The 27,994-nt window shown below is 36.6% G+C and overlaps 7 protein-coding genes across 8 annotated transcripts; 4 read left to right on the top strand and 3 right to left on the bottom strand.

Moving 5' to 3' along the window:
• Positions 1-2,512: 2,512 nt before the first annotated feature.
• LOC18012993 (protein NRT1/ PTR FAMILY 2.8) lies at positions 2,513-4,660 on the bottom strand. The gene is made up of 4 exons (XM_006394954.1): positions 4,546-4,660; positions 4,230-4,447; positions 3,470-4,017; positions 2,513-3,353 (listed from the first exon to the last, which is right to left on the bottom strand). Exons 1-4 carry the CDS (start codon positions 4,658-4,660, stop codon positions 2,513-2,515), a joined length of 1,722 nt encoding a protein of 573 aa, XP_006395016.1.
• A 500-nt stretch (positions 4,661-5,160) lies between these two features.
• On the bottom strand, positions 5,161-6,789 carry LOC18012992 (protein ECERIFERUM 26-like). The gene is made up of 2 exons (XM_006394953.2): positions 6,286-6,789; positions 5,161-6,141 (listed from the first exon to the last, which is right to left on the bottom strand). The coding sequence occupies exons 1-2, from the start codon at positions 6,712-6,714 to the stop codon at positions 5,254-5,256; spliced, it is 1,317 nt and encodes a 438-aa protein (XP_006395015.1). The 5' UTR covers positions 6,715-6,789; the 3' UTR covers positions 5,161-5,253.
• Positions 6,790-7,549: 760 nt separating this feature from the next.
• Positions 7,550-8,591, top strand: LOC18013001 (probable ribose-5-phosphate isomerase 3, chloroplastic). The gene has a single exon (XM_006394952.2). It carries the CDS (start codon positions 7,653-7,655, stop codon positions 8,472-8,474), a length of 822 nt encoding a protein of 273 aa, XP_006395014.1. The 5' UTR covers positions 7,550-7,652; the 3' UTR covers positions 8,475-8,591.
• Positions 8,592-12,685: 4,094 nt separating this feature from the next.
• LOC18013137 (trihelix transcription factor GTL2) lies at positions 12,686-15,147 on the top strand. The gene is made up of 2 exons (XM_006394951.2): positions 12,686-13,151; positions 13,596-15,147. The coding sequence occupies exons 1-2, from the start codon at positions 12,781-12,783 to the stop codon at positions 15,061-15,063; spliced, it is 1,839 nt and encodes a 612-aa protein (XP_006395013.1). The 5' UTR covers positions 12,686-12,780; the 3' UTR covers positions 15,064-15,147.
• A 2,716-nt stretch (positions 15,148-17,863) lies between these two features.
• Positions 17,864-22,085, top strand: LOC18013136 (serine/threonine-protein kinase Nek3). Of its 2 annotated transcripts, none has more exons than XM_024151699.1 (15): positions 17,864-18,055; positions 18,673-18,768; positions 18,911-18,977; positions 19,406-19,471; positions 19,564-19,610; positions 19,696-19,741; positions 19,831-19,911; positions 20,005-20,047; positions 20,126-20,175; positions 20,258-20,339; positions 20,431-20,480; positions 20,573-20,646; positions 20,740-20,791; positions 20,875-21,261; positions 21,343-22,085. In XM_024151699.1, the coding sequence occupies exons 2-15, from the start codon at positions 18,683-18,685 to the stop codon at positions 21,931-21,933; spliced, it is 1,722 nt and encodes a 573-aa protein (XP_024007467.1). In that variant the 5' UTR covers positions 17,864-18,055; positions 18,673-18,682; the 3' UTR covers positions 21,934-22,085. The 2 variants fall into 2 exon arrangements, with proteins under 2 accessions (XP_024007467.1, XP_006395012.1); XM_006394950.2 differs by having other exon boundaries at positions 18,642-18,768.
• Positions 22,086-22,362: 277 nt separating this feature from the next.
• On the top strand, positions 22,363-24,772 carry LOC112083414 (ER membrane protein complex subunit 2). The gene is made up of 9 exons (XM_024151376.1): positions 22,363-22,623; positions 22,876-22,940; positions 23,093-23,141; positions 23,523-23,617; positions 23,710-23,795; positions 23,879-23,938; positions 24,059-24,140; positions 24,238-24,351; positions 24,429-24,772. The coding sequence occupies exons 1-9, from the start codon at positions 22,437-22,439 to the stop codon at positions 24,600-24,602; spliced, it is 912 nt and encodes a 303-aa protein (XP_024007144.1). The 5' UTR covers positions 22,363-22,436; the 3' UTR covers positions 24,603-24,772.
• Positions 24,773-24,849: 77 nt separating this feature from the next.
• On the bottom strand, positions 24,850-27,926 carry LOC18013333 (mRNA-capping enzyme). Its single transcript, XM_024151070.1, is given in 4 exon segments — positions 24,850-25,788; positions 25,790-26,502; positions 26,505-26,736; positions 27,900-27,926. Coding segments are annotated over 4 exon segments (1,911 nt in total).
• Between the last annotated feature and the right edge of the window lie 68 nt (positions 27,927-27,994).

Below are 27,994 nucleotides of genomic sequence, written 5' to 3'. Positions count from 1 at the left end.
CATTTGTATCATTTTAATGATTTAGATATGAAGGAACTTATAGATAAAGATGCAATATATGTATATGAATGTGTATTTATATGATTACTCTATGGTTAGTCATTTTGATATGTACTTATAAGTTCGCATCTCATTGTTACAAGGAAAACAACATAAAAACACAACCTTGATATGTTGACAATCAAAATTGTGAATGAAACGACTCTGTACATGTGTATATGCTTCTTAATCAATTCGAAATAATCTTAATTGAGAATAGTAAATTGGTCTTTGATCGCTCTTCTAGTCCCAAAATATGATGACGAAAGCCCTCCGACATACGTTCATTAAATGCTTACTATTGTTTTCCTTGTCATGAATATGAATTCACTATTTTGACTTTGGAGGTTGCTTAGCATAGAGCCACCTTATAAATTATTGATTCTACTTTTTCCACAATGGATTATTCTTTCATGTATAAAAACTTTCTTACAACGATTTGACTAAAGGTAGAACATTAGGACTAAGGAGAAAACCATGATTTAATTGGAAAAAAAGGCGTGTAGAAAATGCTGGCCTAATTGACTATTAAGATAAGTTCAACATCAGAAAGTAAACCCAGAGAATCACGATCCACGAGTCTCGTCCAGACTATGCAAATCTACACGAAAAAGTTATGGATTCTCTTTTCATCTCACTTGTCACAATAGTCATGAGTCATTACCAAATGATAGTTTACAGATTAAACATATTAAATAAAATATTAAGTTGTAGTATATGTATATTTAGAAGGATATAAAATCATCAAAAAAAGTTTTTAGATATAAGTTCATAGCAAACCAAAGTTTGTAAATATAAGTTAGAGGCTTCCAATTTGAGAAGCTCAATAGGTTTGCCAAATGTAGATATATATAACCAATAATCAAATCCGTAATAGTCAAATATGTCTAGAGAATGAGAGTAATAAATTAACAACTTAAACCTAAAATAGGTCTATATCCAAAAGTAAACAAACAAACAAAACAAAACAAGAAAACATGAACAGGCACAGCAAGGAGTTTTGGGATTGGATTTTTATTCACGTGACATATTTAAAGAGTAAGAAATTTCACCTTAAACTTTACCATAAAAATACACAGATAATTTTTAATGATAAAAAGACTCAATTTTTTTTGTGGTTGTTCGGGAAAAGATTAATAAATTATTCGTAGAATTTACATATTAGATAGAGAGAAGATCAAAACCTCTTTGACAGACACAAATAGGAATTCCCAAACAGCAGACAGGTTGGTACGATGTTACGCAAAAGCCAACGGCTTAGATTAAAATAACTATTGGAGAAGGGTACCCGATGCTTGCCACGTGTCGATGGCTTTACTCAAATAGTGTGGTCCCGGTTAGAAAGCCAATCGCACGTGGAACCGAGTAAATTCTGTCCGGAACGGATGTACAAATAAGATCGAGTGGACCCACTTTTATTTTTTTGTTTAATATCCTCAATATTTTATTTATTTATTTTGATTACGAAGAAAACAAAATGATAAAATAATTGTGCTCTACTTTTGGGTTTTTTGTCACCACTACTCTCAGTACTCTCACTCACCACCACCACCTCTCCTTTTCCCAGATTTTGGAAGATGCCTAGTTCTAGTCTTTTAGACCTATTCAGGAATCATACATAATTCGATTATAGTCTCTAATTTCACTCTCTTATCTTTATAAATGTAGATAAATTCCATAAGATATAGTAGTATTATATTGAAGGCTATATCATTATGACATTGACGTATAAACACTGAAGTTGAGTCAATCGTCACTATGCACGTAACTGGACAAACACTATTTGAAGTTATATATTCCTTATAACGATGGCGCTTTCTCTTTGTTTGTATAAACGAGTATGTTACAAACATACTCGTTTCTTTAATCAAAAATCAACATATCGTCATCTCCTTTATCATGCGTGTAACTCTTAAATCACGAATCACAATTGAAAAACATGCATAGTAAAACAATTAGAATGTTAAGTAACGATGTCAAAAAAAAAAAAAAATTGGTAACGAAACGATGACCTATTAGTAATGCCAGGTCCGGTCCACATGACTTAGGATCACCACTTTTATACAGTTTATCAGACCACCGAATTTTTGTTATGATAATAGTTATATTTTAAGACCCCCAAAATTTTTTTTTACTAAATTTTATTTTCCTTACTCATTACTCATTTATTCTTTAAATATATGTATTTTAAATAGAATTTTACATATAATTTGAAGTTAAATAACGGAATACAGAGGGTAGTAATTTTTGAATGAAATCACCAAAAAAATGAAACCAACGGAACCCATAATCTACTAACAGTAGAATATCGAACCTATAATTAAACTCTTTCAAAATACCACCAATAAGGCAATAACCCTTTTAAAAATGTTTAAGGAAATAAGCCACATGTCTACTGAAAACAGATTAAAGAAAAAAAGAAACGTAACCTCTAACTAGTGAAAAAAGGAGAAAAAAGTGATCAATTTCGTAACTAAAAATCTCTGTTGTCCTTATTTTTCTCAGTGACAAACCTGGAAGCAAAGAACCTAAAATACAGCAGATTCAAGACTTGAATGCCGCCTATAATGAAAAAATAGTTCTCGAGCCTGTTCTTGTTCAAGTCTTTATCTCCTAACCAAGAACGCCCTCCCTTGCGTGTCACGGCATCGATCACATTGATAAGAAGCGTGCATATGTAACTCGCTATCGACGAGCTCAAAAAGAAGATCGCTCCGGCGATGGCTCTCATGTGCTCAGGCATCTTAACCGTCAAAAACTCCATGAGAGCCACCGCAGAAAACGCTTCGGTTAAACCCGCAAGCACGAACTGAGGAAGCAGCATCACAATCGAAACAGGAGACACAAACGAACCGTTCTTGAGAGCAGCAGATCTTCTCTCCTTCTCCAAGACACCAGCGACAACCATACAAGCAATACCCATCACGATGCCTATCTGAATCCTCTGTTTCGTCGTTAACCGTTGTTTGCGTCCTGTGGTTCGTTTGGCTATTGGTAAGATGACGCATTCGTAGAGTGAGATCCAGACGGCAAGTGTGATCATGGAGACAAGATTCATCCATCCTGCTGGGACTTGGAAGTTATGTCCAAACGTTTTCTCCATCTGAATCGCTTGAAGGATCCCATAAATGTTTTGTTGGTCAGTTAGCATGAAACACGCGATTCCCGTGACCCAAACCGGTAAAATCGCGGTTACGCACTTGAGGTTCTTCACTTGATTCACACTGCACAATCTCCAGTTGTTCTTAGCCTTACCTTCTTCGTTTAACTCGTTCGGATCAGTTATCACCGATGCTTTGTCCAAAAACCTTATCCTTTAAATACACAAAAAAAAAAACAATATAACAAACTGTTTACAATGTAAACATAATTATTTAACATGTAAACGCAACAAATAAAAAAAACAGTTTAATGTAACAAAACAACAAACCTTTGTCTGTTTTGGACCAAAGTGGTGGAGGATCCATCATTAGAAGGGCCTAAGTAAAATGTTACACCTTCTCCAGATTTCACCTTACGTTTCTTACAAGCAGCGGCAACAACCTTAACCATGTCTGCGAACACACTTCCCTTAGGTTTTGCACATATGTAAGTGTGCTGACCGATGACGAAAGTGGTGACAGAGAATGCAAGACAAGCCGTGGGGATCACGAAACCAATTACCCAACTGATGTTAGTCTGTATATAGACGACACCTGTCAATGCAATGAGAAGAGCCACAGTGAAGGAGAAGTACCACCAGTTAAAGAATGTTTCAAGCTGAGCTTTGCCCTTTTTCGTGTTTGTATCGAATTGATCTGCTCCAAATGCGATGTTGCATGGTCTGATTCCTCCTGCTCCAATGGCTAATAAACCTAGACTAGCGAAGAGAACCGCGAGCTGCCAATCCGCAGGTGGATTTGAACAATTTGATGGATCTTTGCATGCCTCGGGTCTTAAACGTGGAATAGCTGCGGTTAGAGCCATTATTCCCATTCCCTACATCAAGTAAAACATAAAAATTCCGAGTCCTATTCAATATTTGGAATATATGTTTAGAGAAATAGTAAAATATACTTTGAACCATTAAATACATGAGTCTTGTTTTGTTAGTTTATCACATGTCCCGTACCAAAGCACACTTTGCACGTACTTAAATATTGTCGTCCTGTTTATACGATGTTGGAATGAAGAGAGGAAGGAAAAATTACGAGGAAAGAAGAGATGGAACCGAGGAGAAGAGTCCAGAATCTTCCGAGGTAAGCATCAGAGACAAAAGCACCCGGGATACTAAGAAAGTTGCACGAGCCAAACCAGATGTTGACGATGTTCACCAAGAAAACACCACCAAGATTGTATTTTGTCGTGAGATACACCGATAAATTCCCTATCAAGCTCATAGACGCCAGTTTCTCGAAGGACTCGTTTGCTTCACCAACCCAATCAATGTAGTTTTGACATAAATCAATATTCCATGTATAAGATTAGATTAAACCCTCAACAAATATTAAGAATGTACATACGAACCAATAATGTACTTGATAGCTCTCCATCCTCCTCTCTGCTTATTGAAAAGAGCTTGGTTTCTCGATTCTTGATGAATAGATTGTGAAAGGGATGATGTAGAAGATTCGATGTCCATTTTATTCTCTTTGGTTTGAGACGAAATGAAAGATGGGTTGATGATGGTGTTTATAGATTTGTTGCAGATAAGAAGTGAAAGGAAAAAGTCATACACTGTGTATGTACTAAGTTCAAGCTGGTAACTAGGGAATAGGGGATTGCCTTCCGAGTTTGTTATGGATATTATTGAAATTATTAATGTTTTTATCAAGTCAAAATGGGGGGCTTGTGTTTCGTAACCCCTTCCTTAATTAATATTTTTTTAATAATAAACTTTATATCTTATAATTAGTTTTCATTAATTTTTAATTATAACATACTTACTTGGATACACTCTCGACCTTACAACCAATAATTTTTTGGGACTCAATTAAAATTTTGGAAAATATAAATTAAGCAAAAACAAATTTACATCATTTTTTTTTATATATAACTTGTGATAGGCAAGTACTTGTCATTTATCTTGTGATTGGTTTGACTGTCGAGATCTCATCCGTGGGGAAAAAAAGAAGGTAAAAATCCATTCTCACAACTCGTAAGAAAACTAACAAAAATCTTCAAATCCATTACAATAAGTTTTTTAACCCTTAATAATCACTCTCATGTCTCATATTAAACATTCTTGGATCGAAACATAATCTTAGGCTCCAAACGGAGGATTTCTTGATCCGCAAGTAACTTCGACATCTCCTCCTCCGGCAAAGTCACTGCGACTGTCCTCCCAAACCCTTTCTCCGGCGACGGCATCACCGTGATCATCCCTTCTCCGCCGTGGTTTCCGATCCGGTAACTCACATGCACAGGCTTAACACCGTCCTCGAACACAGCCTCGTACATCAACGGCTCTCCTTCCACGATCATATGTTCCATGTTCACGATCGTCAGATCTCTGCCGTACATCTGGCCTTGTGACCCAGCCCGTTTCAGATCGGACCGGATTTTCTCCACGTCTAGACTCTTCACGTGTTCGTTTATCGAACGTGCCACGTGTCCAATCCCCCTAACCACCACGCCAGTCATCTCAAGAGACGAAAAGTTCAAAGCGTTTCCGAAGAAACCGTAAGGAAGCGGGTTAGGCAATAGCCTCCTGAAATCCACACAGATACAGACTCGATCGCACATGCGCTTCACCAGAGCGACACGTGTCCAGAAAAGAGCGGCAAACACATCGAACGGCGAGGCTTTGGGGAATACTCCCTCGATAGAATATTCGTCGAGACATGTCTTGAAAGCGGACTCAGAGAACCTAAACGTGGCGGTGGCAGTTTTGGTTGAAACGGGCCCTGTAATGGGCTTTGGGAAGGGCTCACGGTCCGATTTAACGGCGTCAGTATCCGTTAAACTGGAGGGCAGAGGCGTAAAGGATGGAGGATGAACGATACACTGACGGCGTTGAGCTTCCGTCCATGACTTTAACAGAATCGTAAGTGTTGTTGGGTCTGCTTGTCTGTGTGGGCAGCTCAGGCCTATCGCTACTCCTCCACCTTCAAATTCGTTTATCTACCCAGCTCGTTACAAAAAAAAAAAGAAATATATACCGTTACGAAAATTCATACGTTATTTTTTTCTGACAAAAAAAAAAAAAATATATATATATATATATATCATGCTGGATTTTTTTTTTTAAAACGATATATATATTACCTGTAGACGAAATGGCGACCAAGTAGTCGGATCTTCTTCAGGCATGTCTTGCCAAGCCGTTAGATCATATTCTTCAAGTCCATCGGCTGATCTCAGCCATTCATCAATGCCAACAGAAACTTTGGCTTTCAAGACTCGAAGTCCCGCGTCGTTACACTTGACCTGCCAGATCCCGTCTGGATTTTTGGTGACCCGACCAATAACGGGCGGGTACATGGAGAGGAGCTCCGATAAAGGGATACGGACCGAGTCGAGGTTAAAGGACTCGAACGGACTACGAGCGTAGTAGAAGATGACGTGGACCGTATGTGGACTCAAGACATCGTCCAAGGCGGTAAACGGGTGTACCCGATCCGATCCAGACGGTTTGCTGGATACCGCGGTTAGCATCGACTTGACTTCGACCCGGTTCTCTCGGGCAATACCCATCTTTTTGTTTTTTTATAAATGATTTATGAGAAAAGAGAGTTAATATAGAGATAGAGAGAAAGAAACTGCGTACTATATGTGTTTGTGTCTATGAGGAAATCAGAAACACATATATATATATAAAGAACTTGAAATGAAAATGATATTTAGAAAAGTCTTGTTTTGTGAAAGATGGAAATGGAATTAGTGAGAGTTTGTTGAAATTGCATTGATGTAAGGGGATATGGATCAATGCTGGTAGTAGTTGAGACCTGTGTGTCCAATAAACTCACCACACCATTAATGTTCATACGAAAAACTACCGAAAAACGAGAAACTTACGAATCAATTTAATGTGCTTCTATAATACAGTGGACCCAATAATATACCACGTTGAAATTGTTTATCCCCGAAGCATTATTTGTATCTTTGAGGGATGTGTCCCACGGACAAACTTTACTTAGTTGATAGAAAAAAATTAAAATTTGTACATTGATGAAAAAATGGACTTTAGAAATTTATAAAAATAAGTTTTGAACAAGGGCATATAACAAATGAAAATTTTGGAGGTAAGCCCATTAACATCTACGATTACAAAACTATTGTTTGCGCCATCTGATTATTACTGAATATGTTTCTGTAATATCCTACAATTCTATTGTCGAGTTTAATCAACTTTTTTGTTTGGTAACGCTTAATCAGTTTTTTGACTTAGAACATTATTGTATCTAGAATTTTTTTTTAGCAAATCTCTGGGCTTAATATCACTTTGGGAAATTGAAGTTGTACAATCTCAGTTACCCAACCACCAACCGAGGACGACCTTAAAAGTTGCTTTCCAAATAGACCCCAAAACTATATCGAAATTCCAAAGGTACCCCTATATTTTTCTTCCATCCAAAACCAACCCAAACCAGCGTTCTCCTCCATCCACACTCTCTCTACCTCCTGCTTCTCCAATGGCTTCCTTATCCTTCGTCTCCTCCTCTCGCTTATCCCTGCGTACACATTCTCTTACGCTTCGCACTTCCTCCCGAACCTCCGTCTCATTCTCCGTAAAGGCCCAATCCGTAGCCCTTTCTCAGGATGACCTGAAGAAGCTAGCGGCGGAGAAGGCCGTCGAGTCAATCAAATCCGGGATGGTTCTCGGGCTCGGAACCGGATCGACCGCCGCCTTCGCCGTTGATCAAATCGGAAAACTCCTCGCCTCCGGCGAACTCTCCGATATCGTCGGAATCCCAACGTCGAAGCGTACGGAGGAGCAGGCGCGAGCGTTAGGGATCCCGCTCGTGGCGCTCGACACGCATCCGCGGATAGATCTCGCGATCGACGGAGCCGACGAGGTGGATCCGAATTTGGATCTGGTCAAAGGTCGTGGTGGTGCTTTACTCCGGGAGAAAATGGTGGAGGCGGTGGCGGAGAAATTCATAGTGGTGGCGGACGACACGAAACTCGTCGACGGACTCGGTGGGAGTGGATTGGCGATGCCGGTGGAGGTGGTTCAGTTTTGCTGGGAGTTTAACCTAATTAGATTGCAGGATCTGTTCAAGGAATTCGATTGTCAAGCGAAGCTGAGAATCGACGGAGATGGGAAGCCTTACGTGACTGATAACAGCAATTACATTGTGGATTTGTACTTCAAGCAGCCGTTGAAAGACGGTTTCGCGGCGGCGAAGGAGATCGAGAAGTTTCAGGGAGTGGTGGAGCACGGTCTGTTTCTGGGAATGGCTACGTCGGTGATTATCGCCGGGAAGAATGGCGTCGAAGTTATGAGCAAGTGAAGTGACGACGAATTCAAAATGTTATTCTTCTTCTTCTGTATATTAACTGTACTAAATTGAGCTGTGGGAAATTTTGTGATGTGAATTTGAATAAAATTATCAATTTCGCCTTCAAAATTAGTCGTTTTTAACAATCTACAGACTCATATTCGAAGTTTCGAACGCAGCCTCTTATTTCACTTGCAACACTAAATATAAGGGAGCAGCATATGCATTATGAATGTGTTATATGGGCTTCAGGTTCAGAGGTTACGTCATAGGCTTTATCCGTGGGCTCTGTATTTGTAAAACTCAAAAAGTCTTTTTAAATCGGGCACACAATTTCTTTATGGGCTTTTTGGGTCTGTGAGCCTCTCTTTATGTTTTTTTTAAGCCAACTTAATGTCCCGCTCACTTTTTCCTCCGGTTTATACACCTAAGTAGGAAGATGTTTAAAAACTAAAAAGAGTTCCCTTCTCAGATTCGTGATAACAATATGCTTTTTCTTATTCTTTTTTTTTTTTCTTCATTAACTATCGGAATTCCAAACAATCTCCAAAATCTATGGAAAAGTCAAATTTTCTTTTCACTTAAATCATAGTAAAAATACATAAAACTAAACTTTAATCACTGGATCACCATAAACTGATTAACAATATGCAAGTTTCTCAAATATGTTGGGATATCTCATATATCAGTTTAGACTATTTGCTTCTAAAATACATAAATTTTCAATAGAATTTACGATCTTGAACATCGTAATCTTTGCCCACAAACAAAAAAAAGAACATCGTAATCAAACAAATTTGTTGATCGTAAATTCTTCATATGTTAAACGTGACTTTAAATATGTTTGGTTCTCTGATGTAAATGGAGTGCAATATAACGACAAAAATGAAATGCAGTAAATTGTGTTTTAAATGCTTTAATCTTTAGGAATCTCACTTTACTAAAAGAAGTTATGTATATATGAACAGATAAACAACTAGGATCTAATATTCTTTAATTTGCAACATGAGATTGAGATTCAAATTGAACACAGATCCAACAATATCGTAAAAAATAAATAAAAAGTAGGATCCATTTAAATATATAACTGATATTTGCTAGAAATTAATCAATTGATTACAAAACGGTTCATTTTAAACTGTGAGTAGAAAAACAATTAGTAATGATTTTTCCTCAATCGTTTCGACCTTGGTTCCATGGGAGCACGTCCAAAGACTTACTCCTATAAACATGACTTATAATGGATTCATAAATGGTGAGTATAACTATCAAAGACTTCACAGACCCTATTGTTATTGATGAACCTGATTTGTGTAGAGATGTAGTCAATGGATATATTTAGTATCGAAATGTTCAAGGCAACACATTGGTATGCTTATTGAAAACTTTTGAGTTGGTAGTAGAGTGTTACTTTGATTCAGAGGAAGAGCCTTCTTTTGATGTGGATTTTATTTATTGCATCTGTTCAAAGAGTTTTATTGGCACGTAACTAACAGTCAAACTTTAGAAAAAAACTCAACATATGTATGATGTTGTTTGACAGTTTGCTTATTAGGTTGTTATTGTTCATACCGGAAAATCTGAAAGCTGCTATCAAGGAGGACGTGGTTGAACCCTTATTTTTTGTTAGATTAGTTTCGCTCTTACGTTTATAATAACTAATGTTAGACTTACGTTTAGCAAAAAAAAATGTCATTAACCTTAAAAAGGAATTATATATGTAAGGGAATAATTTATGGTGACGTTTTTGAGCAAGTACATGAAAGTAAAACCGACATTGGAAAGAAGAAGAAAAAAGGGAAAGCGAGAATCTGCACGTATTGAAAACCAAAAAAAAAAAAAGAATTTGTACCTCGTCCTAATAGTATTCCATGATCCAATGGAAAAGTGCTGACGCAAAAGCGACAAGAGAAGAGTGAGGTGCACCATAAATAAGTGGACCTGAGAAGCAGATGAGTAAAACCTAAAAGACAAAAGGGGACATAAAATAATAAATTAAAAATAATAAATAAAAGAGGACCCAGTTCCTGCATGTATTCACGTGCCCTGCCATTCCCGCTTGCCGTTTATTACACTATCATCTGCATCTGCTTCTGCATAGGATTCTAATGTACCTCCAAATTTCTATATTTTTTTCCCTTTTACAAAATCTTATAATAAAGTATAGTATCATAATAAAGACAAGAACATTTGATGTAAAAAATAAGACAAACACAAATTTATTTCCCAATAAAATAAATGACTAAACTTTGGTACTCTCTAGATATTCATGGAAATAAATGAGTTGAAAAAGCATCCAATTTTGTATTCACAAAAAGTAGAAAAGAATCTATTTCACATTAGTTGATGTTTTTATTTTTTTTCTTATGTTAAACAACAGTACAACACCCTCATCAACATTTATGCAGAATTTAATATAACCTATTAATGTGCTTTAATTAAAAGCTTAAACATAAATGCGTTATTATTGTTTGATCAATGTTTTTTTCTCCATTAAACATGAATTCTATACCAATTATTTAGAAACATATCTAGGAACTATCATTTTGATTTAGTTTTAGTTTAAATTAATGATTATGATTATATCCGTTTCAATCACGTGGATTTACGGAAAAAAACATTAAAAAGTCTGAAAAAAGGTTTTATAAATTATCGTACTCAATGTTTATATAGATATGGCGCAAATTGCTTAAACTTTGTAACAATGCTTTAAGTTTACTCGGATCAAAATTAAGATGGAAGATCTGCATTGTTTTAATATGATAATTGGGCACCGATTGGTAGATTTTTATATATCACAGGGTACAAAAACTTGCGACTTGCGAATTCCTCTCACCGCCACGGTTGCAGATGCAGCTACTACGAGCTGGCATGGCAACGTTCTAAAACATTCTTGAAATGCTAGCAGAATTCAACTTATGCTTTTCACGATGGGGGCTGGATAAATATTTCAAAACGATTTCTATCATCTTTGGACTATTTGAATCTCGAGACGCCACAATCAACCTTCCTAAACAAACGCGATAATCATTACTGCAATGACAAGTCATTAGGAACAACCTCATCTTAATACAAGCACTAGAAGACCAACGTTGGTTTTGCTCTGAGTTTTAAAAGAGATCTCTTTCATTTTTTATTCACTTTCCTTCTTGTTTAGTTCGTGTTTCAAGTCAAGCTCTGTTTTCTCAAACAAAATCCCACTAGCATTTTGTGTAAATTTTTTTGTTAAACTAAAGTTGACATTAAAAAAATGTTAAAAATGTTTATAGTGTTAAACTGTACGGGTTTCCTCTTAATACTTAGGTTTCATTTAGTTTGTTTGAGCATAAGGGGTGGCTATAACATGGGCTAAATGATTCGTTTTACTTGTTTTCGGACATATTGTCAGTGATAAATAAGAGAGAGAGGTGGTCGAAAAAAAATGATAGAGAGGTGATGTTTGGCTTTTCTAGTAATGTTGTCTTTGTCTTTGCCATTTTGTAAATTAAATCTAAAATATTTTTTTTACATATATGAAATGTATAACACTCACTATCAGTCAATTATTATGCAAGAATTAATAAAAAAATAAACTTGGATGGTATACGCGTGTTTATCTACACGGCATATTTTGAGTAAAAATAGTCTTATAATTTCACTACTACTTAGATATAATACTATATAGAGAGAGAAGAACAAATCGTATAATTGCTACTGTATGTTTTCAATCAGAGAACAAATTTGGACACAATTCTTATGTAAAATGGTATCGAAACTGTTTCATCCGCAAAAAATTGGACCGTGATTCAAATTATCATTGGACTCTCAATTGTTTAATGAGATTCCCTTGTTTCATTTCGCAACTATATTCCAATTTTTTTAACTATATTCCAAATAATCGGAGAATGGTTCTAATATTATCAATAATGTTAATAGAACAAAAATAGAATAGTATCCTTTAAAAAAAAAAAATAGAATAGTATCTATAGCATTCTCTTTTATTCTTGCAATTACTTTTTTTGTCAAATATTGCAATGTGTTCTAGGAAATTTCTTATACAGAGAGTCGAATCAGAAGAAAAGGGAGAGAAAATACATAGTTAAGATATATATATATAAAACAATAATTAATCATTAATGGCATATACCAGCCTTAGATATTTTACTTATTATGCAAGAATTAAACAATATATATATATATATACAAAAAAAAAGAATAGAAATATAGAAAAGTGAGACCAAAAAGAGAGAGAGAGAAAGGAGAGATTTCGATGTGAATAGCAAAGTGAAAAGAAAGAATAATAAGAAGAAAAAGAAGAAGAGAAGAAGAATAAAAGAAAATGTTTGATGATGGTGAAGTACCGGAGCAAATCCAGCGGTTCATAGCATCTCCACCTCCCCCTCCTCCGCATCTGCTGCATCAACCGGGGGCGGAAAGATCACTCCCTTTTCCTATCCCATTCGCTTCCTATAACACAAATCAAGCCCAGCTTATGTTGAGCCTCGATAGCCGTAAGATCATTCACCATCATGATCATCACCATGACATCAAAGATGGTGGTGCTACTTCTGAGTGGATGGGTCATGATGGTGATAATCATCACCACCATCATCATCGTCAATGGTGTAGTGATGAAGTCCTTGCCCTTCTTAGATTCAGATCTACGGTGGAGAATTGGTTTCCTGAATTCACTTGGGAGCACACCTCAAGGTAATACATCTTCATACGCCCACAACTTCATAACATATATTTTTCTATACAATATACGCATCAACACTTGAGTGTTTATATGTGTACATGTACATTATTTTGATAAACCTACGCCTATTTTAAATCGGAATTCAGGTTACTCAATTTGATTTGATACACTATGTATCTCGTTTGCTTTGGAATAAACACTTTCGGGAAATTCATGTTTGATGTTACCAAATGATTGGCCATTGATTTATAATAATTTATCACATTTTTGAAAAGAAATGAACGATGAAATTAATCGGTACGAATTTGTGTTATTTTTTTTGTCACCAAATATGTGTGTATATAAAGAGAAAAAACTACAAATGATTATGCTCTTGTATATTTTTGGTATATAAGTGTATGTATATTCGCATTATTAATGATGCTATGTCGTTTGTGAAATAATGATGGCTGTAGAAAGTTGGCAGAAGTTGGGTTTAAGAGGACTCCACAAGAATGTAAAGAGAAATTCGAAGAAGAAGAGAGAAGATATTTCAGTAGTAACAACAACACTACTGATCATCACATCAGGAATTACAACAACAAGGGAAATTCTAGGATATTTAGTGAGTCTGAAGAGTTTTATCATCATGGTCATGATGATGACTACGTCTCATCAGAAGTTGGTGATAACCAAAACAAGAGGAACAATTCACTAGAGGGAAAAGGAAACGTTGAGGACGAAAGGGCACTAGACTTATTGGAGGTGGACAGAACAGATCATCAGGATCAGGGTCAAGTAGATGAATCATCAATGGGGAAAATAAACTCTGTTGATAATGCTGGCAAAGTTAGAAACGTGGAAGATGATGCGAAATCATCATCATCATCAAGCTTGATGATGATCATGAGAGACAATAAGAAGAGGAAGAGAAAGAAAGAGAAGGGGAAGTTTGGTGTGTTGAAAGGGTTTTGTGAAGGTCTTGTGAGGAACATGATAGCCCAACAAGAGGAGATGCATAAAAAGCTTTTAGAAGACATGGTGAAGAAGGAAGAAGAAAAGGTGGCAAGAGAGGAGGCTTGGAAGAACCAGGAGATGGAGAGGCTCAGCAAAGAGGTAGAGATTAGAGAAAAAGAACAAGCCATGGCTAGTGATAGAAATGCCAACATCATCAAGTTCATATCCAAGTTCAGAGACCATGATCATCATGATGGTGGGAATTCTAAGATCCAAAGCTCTTCTCAAGACTCATCGTCTTTAGCTCTACCAAGAACCCAAAGCAGCAGAAAGTCTCAAACTTCATCATTATCTCAAGCCCTAACTCCACATAACCAATTAACTTCTCTTCAACCCATACAAAAAGCACTTGAACCCATTTCGACTAAAACCCTAAAAACCAAAACCCAAAACCCAAAACCTCCAAAAAGTGATGAAAAAAGTGATCTTGGCAAGAGATGGCCTAGGGATGAGGTGTTGGCTCTTATCAACATTAGACGCAGTATCAGTAACATGAATGATGATGATCATCATCGTAAAGATGGGATATCACAATCGTCATCATCATCCTCAAAAGCTGTTCCTTTGTGGGAAAAAATATCCAAGAAAATGTTGGAGGTTGGGTACAAGAGAAGTGCCAAAAGATGCAAAGAGAAATGGGAAAACATCAACAAGTATTTTAGGAAGACAAAAGATGTCAACAAGAAGAGACCACTTGACTCAAGGACTTGTCCTTATTTTCACCAACTTACAGCTTTGTACAGCCAACCTTCCGCTGGGACCACCGCCACCGCCACCGCCACGTCACCCGGAGATCTCGAATCCCGACCCGTGGAAAACCGGGTTGGAACCGGAGATCCTGATATTCCTGCAGCCATGCATGGAGATGCAGATGGTGCCGGCGAAAAAAACAATGTTCCATTTTCAGGTTTCGATCTTGAGTTCTAAATAAACCCCTATATATACATATATTATCAGGTTATAATCCCTTTTCGTCCTTTTGAATAATACCTCATTTTTGGACTTTGGTTATCATGGAAAAGTTTTAAATATCAATAGTGTCATTTACTGTTTTGACGCATCAGTGGAAACGTATATTCACTATATTGGTTGACCGTACACGTGCACCGACAAACAGTGGAATTCAGTTGAACTTGATTAAACAACTGGTTAAATTCCATTTCTGGCTTAAGTTTTTCATGACTTTTAAGTTTTAACATCTATATGATGAGATCAGGTCTTTCAATATATAAATAAAAAAACTCTAAGAATCCAAATATTTAGAAGAGAAACTGGACAAAAATATTTTTAAATTGTCTGTTTTACTCTTCAAATTGTGTGTTTTTAATGTTTGAATTTTCGTGTGATACATAATAATTATATCATTGTTTTATGGGATTACGTTAAAGATAAGATAATTCTTGCCATTGTTTTTCTTTTAAAGTTCTATCTACAAACACAATTTGAAGATCTGTCCCATCCGGAAATATATTTTCATAGAGTTGTAGTAAACTTGGTATTCTCTCATATTCCTCACATATCCATTCGAAGTTGACTTTTTACTTAGGTTTTTTTTCTTTCTCTAGAATATTCCTTCTTTATTTAGCTTTTCTAGTTTTGCATAAATTTTGCAATGTTATCGACATATCTGATGTACTACACACAATGACCAATTAGTCTCTGAAAATTCTCTTACGAAACAAAATTATTAAGTATGTTCGATATTTGGCTGATATCATATACCAATGAATGCACAACTATATATACTGTCCAATTACATGTTATAAGTGTCAGTATAAAAACTTTTAGTCTTATAACCGTATGTGATGATCATATATATATATATATATATCACAAGATTAGTAACTTGGATGTGTTCACACTTCCCAGTTCACACACACTGTATTACTTAGCTGTAATCGATTGTTCTTTTATAGAATAGTACTTATTAGGAACCTCGAAGCTCCATGACAGAGACCGCACTGTTTCTGTTAGAGATACATACAGGAATATTCTAATCAAAGTCATATCCGCAACACGTAATTCGAACACCTAACCGATATTTGAAAGAAAAAGAAAAAAACAATTATTCTTAATGCAACGACCGACGAGAAATTATGTTATCCTTTTTTGGACATCGAGAAATATGTTATCCGGAGCCGAACTTGATGTGTTCTTTTTATCTGCTAAAAACATCAAGAAGATAATTTTACTATTTGTGTGATCGGATCCAAACACTTGTACCATAAACATAAAACAAACTTGGTGTTACAGGATTCATCTAAACTAATTACATGTGACAGACACCAAATGATTCACTTAAATTAAGTTATATGACGCTAAATGCAGTATTTTAAATCGCGGCTTAAGGATTTAAACGTTTTGATTTCATATATGATGGTTTAGACAGTATAGGATATAACTTATAAGTATGTGTTACCTCTTTTAAAAAGATGAACTAGATTCTAATCCCGTGCGTCCGCACGAGAATTTTTCATTTTTTATTTCTAATAATTTTTTAATAAAATTTATTTTTGTTATTTTTTTAATTCAAAAACTTTGTTATCATGTTTAACTTTGAATAGTATAGATTTATCTATTAAGTAGAATAAGAATATGAGTTAATTAAGTATATATTAATTTATAATGTTAATTATGAACTTTGTTATTATGTAAATTTAGATTTACACATAAACAATTTATAAATCTATGAATTAGCTAATCCGTCCGTTTAGTTATCTCAAATCATTTTTTAATATCTTACATGTTTTGACAAACTAATCTGTATAAGATTGTTATTATAAATGTATAACTTTAACTTGCTTTATCATATTATTGTAAAATATAAAATTTACCAATATTAAATATTTGATGTTTTAGACGGATTGATTATGATAAACAATACAATAAGATATTTGTTTACCATTTGTGCTATTATAAAAATATTATTTAAATTCAAAATTTTAAATTAAATCTAACATGTATTTAAGGAATTCTAAAGTAATTAAAATTGTTATATTTATATTTTCTTGAATTTTAAATTAAATTAAATCTAAAATTTCGTGATTAAATTTAATTAATAAAAAAATTGAATAATTTAAAATTTAAAATAAATATAATCTATATTTAAGGAAATTTAACAATATCTAAATTAGTAACTAATTTTTGAAATTAATTATAATATAAAATAAAATATTATAAAAAAAGTTTAGGGATGTTTGGAAACAGACACTAAAAGTGCTTCTGTTTTAATAGAATAGATGGTTTTAATAAAAAAAATTTATATAATTTGCAGTTGATTAAATTTTAAATAGACATTAAGTAAATAAATGTTATAATCAACGATACATACCAAAAGTATATGAATGTAATATCTTACAATTTAAAGATTACACTTTTTTTTGGTCAACTAAAGATTACACTTAGATTTACTATTTCGATGAAAGAAAAACATATCTTCAAAATCACACCGTGACACATAACTAACTTTATTTTTATTTTGACAAAAAATAATTTTCATCATTTCTATTTAGGTTTTGCTTCTCTTAAAATAGAGCAATGTCCACTGTTTACCTTTGAAAATTGGCCAATTATTAAGAAAATTGTGTTAATACTAATACTTATACAAAAATATATTCGGCGTTATATTAAACAATTGGAAACAATTAATAGACAATATATTTAATAGGGGTGTCAGGATATTTATATATTGAAAAAAAGAAAGTGTTGATTTACGTCTCTCACGGTAACTCTGTCGTTTTCCTCACTGAGAGAAAGAGAGAGAGAGAGGAGCAGTCATGGCGAAGCAGCTTCTTTCCCAGCTTCCGATGCCTTTTTCTCTCCACAGTCACTGCTTCCTCCGCAACGGTGCCGTTTTGTAGCTTCTTCTCGGAAAATGCCGCAATCACAATCCTCCAATCTCTCACCGACGTTTTTTTAGGTTTGCTCCTCTCTCTCCCTCTCTTTCTCACTCTCTCTCTCCGTCTCTCTCTCTGTGTTTACTTAGTTTCGAGCTCAAAAACTCTTCCTTTTTTATTTCTTTGTTGTTTAATCGCCCTTAAAACTTGATGGGTCTGCTCATATTTGCAAATGTGAGTAGAAGCGATCCGGAAATTTCCCCAATTATTGCAATAAAGAGTTGAACTTTAACAAGCCAAAAAAAGAAACAATTCAAGACTTTCTCTTTTGTTAATTGGGCATGTGTTATTAGAAAGAGTCAGTTTTCATGATGTGGAAACCTTTCTTTTCTAAGCTTTACCCCTTAAATTCATTTTCGTGGCAAATTGACTTTATTAAGTTTGGTGGGTCGGCAGGCGATTTCACTAAACAAAAAAAAAAAAAAACTTAGAAGATTCGTGCAAGCTTACTTTACTAGCTTACTAGATTTTCACTTTTATAGCTACTTTTCTTCCTCAAATGTTTATATGTCCGGAAAGGTACGGTTAGTGTTGCTTACAAGAACCATGAGTTGAGAATTGAGATAAACTGATCATTGCTTGTTTCCGTTTATCTTGATTTGGCTTCAGATTCTTTACAAGAAGATAATATTTTTTTAAGGAGCTTGTCAATGGAGCATTACGAGGTTCTTGAGCAAATTGGGAAAGGGTCCTTTGGCTCAGCTCTTCTGGTGAGGCATAAGCATGAGAAGAAACTGTAAGAACTTGTCAACACTTGAATGGAAACTGGAAAGAGATTTTAGTTAAATTCAACGTTTTCATGTGATGTGTATATGATTGTGATGTCAACAATTGATTCTCTGTTATGTTCTCTTCTTTTGTTGTTTTGATGTCTGAAGGTATGTTTTGAAGAAAATCCGGTTGGCTCGGCAGACGGGTAGAACAAGAAGATCTGCTCATCAGGAGGTTAATTCTAATTTCAATGTGTTACAGATACACAAACTTACGTATTTGCTTTCGGGAGGCTTTGTATGTCAAATTCGAAACCAACACGATGTGGCTCTTTCAGAAATATCACATTTTTCCAGTGTTGTGGTTATTGAGCTGAAATTTTTGAGATTTTAAAAGGACAGAGGTGTAGATGATTGCCCATGATGGTGCTCTTTTTTTTTTTTGAGATTCAAACTCCTTTTCCAATAGCCATTAGGGATAGTATTTGTCTGCAGTCCTGTTAGACTGTAAGTTAGGTTGATCAATCTTAATCTAACCACTATAAAAGATTACTTGGAATGTGAGTCTGCACTGGTAGTTGAATGCTATGTTAACGGGCTTTCAAAGAAATGTCACAGACTAAGGCTTTGTTACTAACAGTTTTCCTTGTTATCTACCTATAGATGGAACTAATCTCAAAGATAAGAAATCCGTTTATCGTGGAATATAAAGATTCTTGGGTTGAAAAGGTACATTCTTTAAGCCTTTATGCTACTTCCAGTAGAGATTTATTTGTCTACTTATGAAAGAATATAATTGGCTCTCTGGTGTGTGTTTTCAGGGCTGCTATGTGTGCATTGTTATAGGCTATTGCAAAGGCGGTGACATGTAAATTGTTGTTTCCTTCTCAATAACTTTTTCCCAGTTTTGACTCTGAAGGGGTTTCTGATGCATTGTATCCTCTGCATTACAGGGCGGAAGCAATAAAGAAAGCGAACGGCGTAGAATTCTCTGAAGAGGTGTGTTACACACATCTAAACTAAAGTCTGTTTTCTGAAAGATTTTTGGTACAGAAAGCTCTGAATCTCTTTTCTTGCTTTGTTTACAGAAACTCTGCAAGTGGCTGGTACAGCTCTTGATGGCACTTGAATACTTGCACGCCAGTCACATTCTGCATCGCGATGTCAAGGTTGGTTGTGATATCCGGTTCTGAGCATAACACAATTATTGATAATCTCCGTATTCGAAACTTACTAATACAAAATCTACTGGTTTGATCCAGTGTTCAAACATATTCTTGACAAAGGATCACGATATACGTCTAGGTAAGAGACTTAGCATATATGTCAATTTATATCCTTTTCTCAGATCCTGTGAAAATTTGATTTTAATGACTTTTGCAGGTGATTTCGGACTTGCCAAGATCTTGACATCAGACGACCTTGCTTCTTCAGTGAGTATAGAGTTTAGACTTTTTCAATGATTTGTTACCACTGGTCTTAGACAATGAAATGATTTGATTTGTTTTATATCAGGTGGTTGGAACACCAAGCTACATGTGCCCTGAGCTTCTTGCTGATATTCCCTACGGGTCAAAATCTGATATTTGGTCGCTGGGCAAGTTTCTCATCCATGGCTGAAAAACTAACTTTTGCTCTAGATAGTAAATATGTTAATCTAGTCCATCCTTCTTTTCAATTTCGTTCAGGATGTTGTATGTATGAGATGACGGCTCTGAAACCAGCATTCAAAGCCTTTGTAAATTCTTCTCCATCCACACATTCAATATCATATTTCTATGTCCTATGTTCATGATTTTCTGATATTCATTACAACTTTCTGCATTTTAGGACATGCAAGGGCTGATCAACAGGATAAACAGATCGATCGTTGCTCCACTTCCTGTGCAATATTCTACTGGCTTGTAAGTATAGATTCTTATTTGTAACGTGAACCTATTAAAATTTACTGAATCGCGCAAGAACATCCATATGATTTGCGTTCCTGCTTTCTCCAGCCGAAGTCTGGTTAAAAGCATGCTCAGGAAGAATCCAGAACTCAGACCAAGCGTACGCACAGTTTTGTGGAATTTATCATCATTTAACCTCAGCTGTACAGACCTGATGTGTAATATCTCTCTTCTTCTGTGTAGGCTTCTGATCTTCTCAGACAGCCTCTACTTCAGCCTTACGTTCAAAAGGTTCTTCTCAAGCTGAGCTATCGGGGACACGATACATTGTCTGCTCAATTACCAGAATCTGAATCCGCAAGGAGAAGAAGCTATCCTGAGCAGAGAAGGCATGCTTCTGGCAAAAGCAAAAGCTTTGGTCCAAGCAGGTTCGTGGTTGACCAGGAAGATTCTGTATCATCTGTTAAACCACTACACACGTATCTGACCCGGCGGAGGCCAGTGGACTTGTCTGCCAATGACAATGTTGGAGTGGTTGTTCGTAGACCTGCAGTTTCAAAAAACTCAGGGGTTTCTAACAGTTCAAAATATGTGCCAGTGAGATCAAACCAGCCTAAGAGTGGTGGTCTGGTAAGTGATTCATCCAAAGACCCCCTTATCTTACTAATTGCTGATTCAGTCTGTTTACATTTTTTCAATCTCATGTGTCAGAAACCAGCGGCAGTGATTCGTAGGGCTTCCTTGCCTGTCTCACATAAACCTGTAAAAGGAACGAATGACTCTCTGTACACCCCGAGTATCGGCATACTCCATCAGCTAAACTCTCCGGATGTGTCTGTAAACTCGCCAAGAATCGACACGATCAAATTCCCGCTAGCTTCATATGAAGAAATGCCTTTCACTCCCGTTGTGCGTAAGAAAAAAGGATCGTCCAGAGGATCATACAGCCCGCCTCCAGAGCCACCACTAGACTGCTCAATCACAAAAGACAAATTCACACTTGAACCAGAACGAGAAACCAAAAGCGACTTGTCTGATCAGAATGCAACTGCTGGAGCATCAAGCAGAGCTTCCTCAGGTGCATCGAGGCGACAAAGATTTGACCCTAGCTCATATCGGCAACGTGCTGAGGCACTTGAGGGACTGCTTGAATTCAGCGCAAGATTGCTTCTTGACGAGAGGTATGATGAGCTGAATGTTTTACTGAAACCGTTTGGTCCTGGAAAAGTATCCCCCAGAGAAACGGCGATTTGGTTGTCCAAGAGCTATAAGGAAACTAGTACTAGTAAGCAGGAAGATTAAGAAACAGGGTTTTTTTAAGTCTTTTCTTTTTGAAACTTGTTGAGGGCAAGATGCTTCCACGATTTAGAAATTATTTGACAGTTAGGCTGTGTTCTTTGAAGCTAACCTCTGTATCTGATACAAGTGATGTCCAAGAAAGACTGATACCAAAATTTTACAGCTTTCTTTAGTCTCTATAATCGTTATTCCAGTCAGAAAAAAACTTATGATCCACATAGTTCAAGTACGAAGTATAAAGTGCAGTTTAAGTTCTTACATACTTGATGTCTCTGATCGCCATTGTTTCAAACGTAAGTGCCATTTTCAACAAACCGGCCCACGTAAAAATTTTCATCGTAAAGCAACATGAGCCGGTTACTGAGATTAATCCGTATCGGTACACTTATAATCCGAACCGGTCCGAAGTTTTCTTCGTCGTTGGGGAAGTGAGTCGAGAACAAGACTTTCCCACAAAACAGATCCACAAGGCTCGTAGATACAACAATCACGAGAGAATTAGAGAGATGGTGACGAAAACAGAGGAGACGCAATTGAACCAGCTCGAGAATCAGGTCGAAAATGGCGGAGGCTGGACTTGGGAGTATCTTTGCCTTGTTCGGAAGCTCAAGGTTCGCCGGTCGGAGAAGGTGTTAAAGCATGGTTCCTCGATTTTGAATGATCCGAAGAAACGATCTGCACTCGGTCCAGATGGTATGTTTGTTTCGCAATCCCGATTCATCTTTGCTCTGAAGATCGGTGATGTGTGTAGCTAGATTCACTAATCGTTTACTACGCTACAGTTTGCATAGATCGCTTGGCCAACGTAGAAACCTTGCTATGATCCTTCTCGTCTTACTTTCTCTATGTAATGGGTTTTGATTTTGCCAATGGAATAACTATTTAAGATAAATTGCTGCTCTTAAGCTTATGCAATGTAACTAGATTGATCTTTTTTTAATCCAGAATGGGCGCTAAATGAGCAGGTGGCAATTGCAGCTATGGACTGCAACTGTCTTGATGTCGCACAGGTGTGTATATATGTTTAACACTTTCTTCCTTACGAATGATTTTATCAAATTTCTTCCTTTTGAACGATTTTCTTATTTCACGCATCTTTCAGCTTGTGCGGAATCGATGTTGATATTATCTCACGATCTTATTTTTGTTGTTGTTGTTGCAGAGTTGCATTAAGACATTGCAGAGGAAATTTCCTGAGAGCAAAAGGGTTGGTAAGTAAATATGTCAGCAATGAAAAATTCACTCTATATATAGGCTTTCTAGAACAGATGATTCATGTATTGATAATTAGGTCCTTGAACCAGAATGTAAGCATTGTATTTGTCTCTTTTCCATGTTTTCTCTTATACTTTTTCCCGTTTTGTTAATTAAGCAGAATTGATCAAATCTGAAGTATACCAGTTATGTCAGCTATGTTAGTTTATCTAACTCACATATTTGTACTGGATAGTTTTCTTGTCTCTATTTGACCATTGTTGGGTCTTTTAAATGTATATGTCCATAATACTCGTATGTTTTATTTAAACTGATGATTCTTTCGAGTTTAGTTTACACTGACCCCAATTAAACCACCTTTTGGCAATAATTTTCAGGGAGGCTGGAGGCGTTGCTGCTTGAAGCGAAGGGATTATGGGGAGAGGCTGAGGAAGCATATTCGAGCCTTTTGGAGGATAATCCACTTGACCAAGTAAGTCTTCCCACCTTTTCTTTGTTGAGAACACCCTCAATCTGCTTCCAAGTGTATAGTTTTGTAAGTGCAACTTAAAATGTATTATACAGGCAATACACAAACGAAGGGTGGCTATAACCAAGGCATTAGGAAAACCTTGCTTAGCCATTGAGCTTCTTAGCAAATATCTTGAATTGTGAGTGCTTACTTATCCTAATGTAGTATATATAGAGGAGAGCCACTATACGAGATCACTTCATCGTTTTTTCTTGTATGTAGATTCATGGCTGATCACGACGCATGGCGAGAACTTGCAGAGATTTATCTTTCCTTGCAAATGTAAACCTCTTTATATCCTCTTCCCTCCAGATGATGTTGCGCAAACAAACTACGTCACTAGTAACATCAATTTTTTATCTCATATTATTACTGATTTTAAGGTTTGTGTTTCGATTACAGGTACAAACAAGCAGCTTTCTGCTACGAAGAGCTCATACTATCTCAGCCTACTGTTCCATTGTACCACCTTGCATATGCCGATGTAAAGTTCAACTTCCTCAAAGAGACCACATTTGATCAGATTTGAGTTTAGTTCGTTTTTATTTATGCTCTTTCATTTGTGTCCAATTCCAAATCAGGTTCTCTACACAATAGGTGGATTAGAAAACCTTAACTCGGCAAGAAAATACTATGCAGCCACCATAGACTTAACAGGCGGAAAAAGCACCAGAGCTCTTCTCGGAATCTGTTTGGTAAGTCTTTATCTCCTCTTCTATGGTGATTTATCACATATTTACAGCTGAACATATAATCACCAAACCTCCTACAGTGTGCATCCGCGATTGCACAGCTCTCAAAAGGCAGGTACAAAGAGGAGAGAGACGCGTCGACGGCCCAGGAGCTTCACTCTCTAGCTGCAGCTGCAGTAGAGAAAGAGTACAAGCAGAAAGCTCCGGCCAAACTCCAACTCATATCTTCTGCATTAAGAAGCTTGAAACTTTGATCGCAAGCTTACAAGTCCCACAAGACGCAAACGCTATCATTTTTTATTTGGTTCCACTTTCAAATCAGAAAACGAGACAACTGTGTAGTGTACCTCTTAGTTGTTTAGCAGAGTTGCTATAAACTACATTTGGACGATAGATGAACTATTATACAAAAATCTTGAACCAAGTTTTCACATTAATAAATATTCCTAATCTCATACAAAAACTTTGAGACAGTTTCTCTTTCTCCAACTAAACCATTCATCAGGCTCTGCAGTTTCCATGCTTGCGGCGTTCGTAGGCCTGAGTGTCCATTCGAATGCGCTCAACGTACATTGGAAGACGAATAATCTCTCTGATCTCCTGCACAAAAACTTCCTTGGTGATACCATCATTTATGCTTTTTATCACGCTAAGAGCAGTTCTTACACCATTTGGTTCAGATTTATCAACCCTGACCCGCATAGTAACCCATACATCCTTCTCCTTATCCCATGAACACTCTAAAAGCTTCCCGGAGTAACTAGCCGGGTGGTCCCAACCATCACCTCTAAACTCAACCGAGTAGCCTTCCATAAGCTTCTTCCTCCCATGTTCATACAAGAAGAGCATTTGACTCCCATCTCTGCCCATCTCAAACAGAAAGTCAACAGTATCCACAAACTTCCACTTGAGTAAACCTCTGTTTTCTCTGTAAACATAAGTATCGTCATACCCTTGAAAGATCAGTCCATCAGATTCATGAGGAAGCGAAGGAATCAACTTGTTGAAAAGCTTCTCCTCCACAGCAGAGAGTAGACAAAACGCCTTTCTCCGTATCCCAAAAGGCTCCTGCTCGTATATGTACCGATGATTTGTCACCTTCTTCTCATCACTACGTGGCTTGATCACTTCTCTATCGATAAGTTCCCATCTTTCACTGAAAGGCCACTCTGTCACTGATTCCCCGTTGATTGCCACCAAATCATAGACAAGGTAATTCCTTTCCTGCCTTTTTCCATCCACAAAGTTATCTACAACCATCTCTCCATCAAGCAATGTGTAATGATGCACTTTATCATGATCACTTCTACAAGGAAACCGCATTTTCACCTTTCTAAATCTGAACTTCCTATCTATCAGATAACACCCTTTTCTAGTCAAGAGCATCATGTACCGAGTTCCATCTGCCTTCCATGTCGCGTAATAGTATCTCTGCCTCAAAAAGTTGTAATCTTTCCTTGTCTAAGGACACAGGGTGCAAGCCCGGAAACTTCATATCTCTTTCTCCCTTGATATTCATCAACTCATAGCAAACTTTTCGGTAACAAACGTCCTCCTCCCATGGTATTTCATCCCCCAAAACGTCGTCATTTGTCATATTCTTCTTAACATTCTCCTCATGCTGATCGTTTTCTTGCGTTGCAAGTGGTGAAAACTCGTTTTCAGACCTCTTCCATTCAGGAGTGGTTGGACAAACGGCACTCAAAGGCTTGACTTCGTGATAAAAACTGTACAGAGCATCGATGTAATCCGGTTTGTAGATACCGGGCGGGCGGGCATCAGAAAACGTTTTAAGAGCCTGTGTGACGCTCATCATCGGCCTCGTGCGCATGAGGTAATGCACAATGATGAACCCTGTGCGGTTATGGCCGTGCGTACAATGAACGAGAACATACTTGTTTGACAAGTTGTGTTTCTCGAACTGATTAACTTCGTTGACAAATGTGTTCACAGAGAGATAGTCTGGCACGGAATCACGACCAGTGCAACGAATCTTAACATAGTGGATGCCTTCCTGTCTTAACTCTGTGCTAGGATCATAGTAACGAGCCGTGTTGGTGAGATCAATCACCATACCAATTGGCTTCTTATCTGTATTAGTAACCCACTGTTTGAAAGTGTATCTTTTTTCAAGAGGAACACTATTGTTGTAGAGTCACTGAGAGGAACTTTTGAAGGAACGATGCATCCGATTTCGTGACCAAAACGAGGACAATGTAGCCAACCATGAGGGATGATTGTTGTGTTCTGATCACGAGGATAATAATCTCTCATTCTTTTCCTTTTTTCTTCTGAGGTTCCTATTCTGTCTTCGAGATGTCTCTTACGAGAAGAAGAAGAACAACTCGCTCCTGCTTCTTCCGAGTACATCGTAGCGATTATTTTTCTCTAAGGGCAAACAAAAAGCAACACCACCGAAAGAGACTGAAAGTGTGATCGAAACCTTTCGCGAACAAGAAGAGAGACAGAGAGAGGGTCAGAAGGATAATGGAAAAAAGTCGCGGAGGAGTCGTATTTATAGTTACTCTTAGGGCTTATTAATGTGGTCGTTTGACTTGAGCCACGTCTTCTTCTTTAATGGGCTGTATGGCCCAGAAATATTGCAACCAATGTCATTTTTTTTACCCGCTGGGCCTGCGGGTATTCGGGTCGATATGATTCGGTTGTTTTAGAGTTCAGGTAATCGGGGTATGGGAGAAGGATATGGTAACATTATTTTCGTATTTATAACCGAATACGAAATAAATAAATAAAAATCCAACGAAACCAAATCAAAAGAAAATTACTTTTGGATCTAATATGGATCTACTTTGTACACACAAAAAAAAATAGAAACCCCAAAATTTTCAAAAACAAAAGTGTCGCGGCTAATTGACATAAATGGTGAATTATGTACACACATGGGTTTTTTACTTTCTACTTTTTGGTTTAAACGTTATCGAACATTGGAATTTTGTTATTAAGCCCGTATAGTTTGACTCAGGGATCAGCTAAAGTTCGGGCGGGTAAAATGAATATATGCTATGTTTGGGTAGGGACCACGTGGCATGCTTTTATTTTTACTATAGACGTGAGAAAGAGAAAAGCAAACATGTGATGATGTCACAAAAGAATGTTGCAGTAACACAATCTCTCAATTTGAGTATACTCACGAATTTAACCTGACCAAAAAGACAGACAGTCCATTAAATGGCAAGCAGTTGCAGAGATTCTCAGTTAAACAGCGTGCAGTTTGCATTTGACATATAAACCACTACTCTCTCCACATAAAGCTTCTGTGACCTTGACATTTCGAAATCTTTTAAACTTCTTATAGTAGAATCTCTCTGACGAATACTTTATATTCTTTTCCACTGATATACTTCAAAGACACAATAGCATTTTTCTTTTCCAGTGATTATAATACCAACTTAGGACTTCACTGAAGACGCAAAATTTTAACTCTAATTTTTTTTTGAAACATCAAGTTCTGCGGTCTTGTGAAAAAGCAAGAAGCAGACCACATTAAGGCGAAGAATCGAAATGTGAAAGTCAAGAAATATCTGACTTACTGAGTCACAAAACTTAGGAATCTTCATGGATGAGCAATCTGTTATTAGAAAGAGAGTAAGAAAAAGTTTGCTAAACATCTAAAAATTCACCCAAT

Source organism: Eutrema salsugineum, unplaced genomic scaffold (assembly GCF_000478725.1).
Source record: "Eutrema salsugineum unplaced genomic scaffold, Eutsalg1_0 scaffold_6, whole genome shotgun sequence".
In the NCBI taxonomy this organism is placed as follows: domain Eukaryota; kingdom Viridiplantae; phylum Streptophyta; class Magnoliopsida; order Brassicales; family Brassicaceae; genus Eutrema; species Eutrema salsugineum.
Note: the sequence above shows the minus strand (reverse complement) of the source record. Positions and strands in the feature narration are given on the sequence as shown.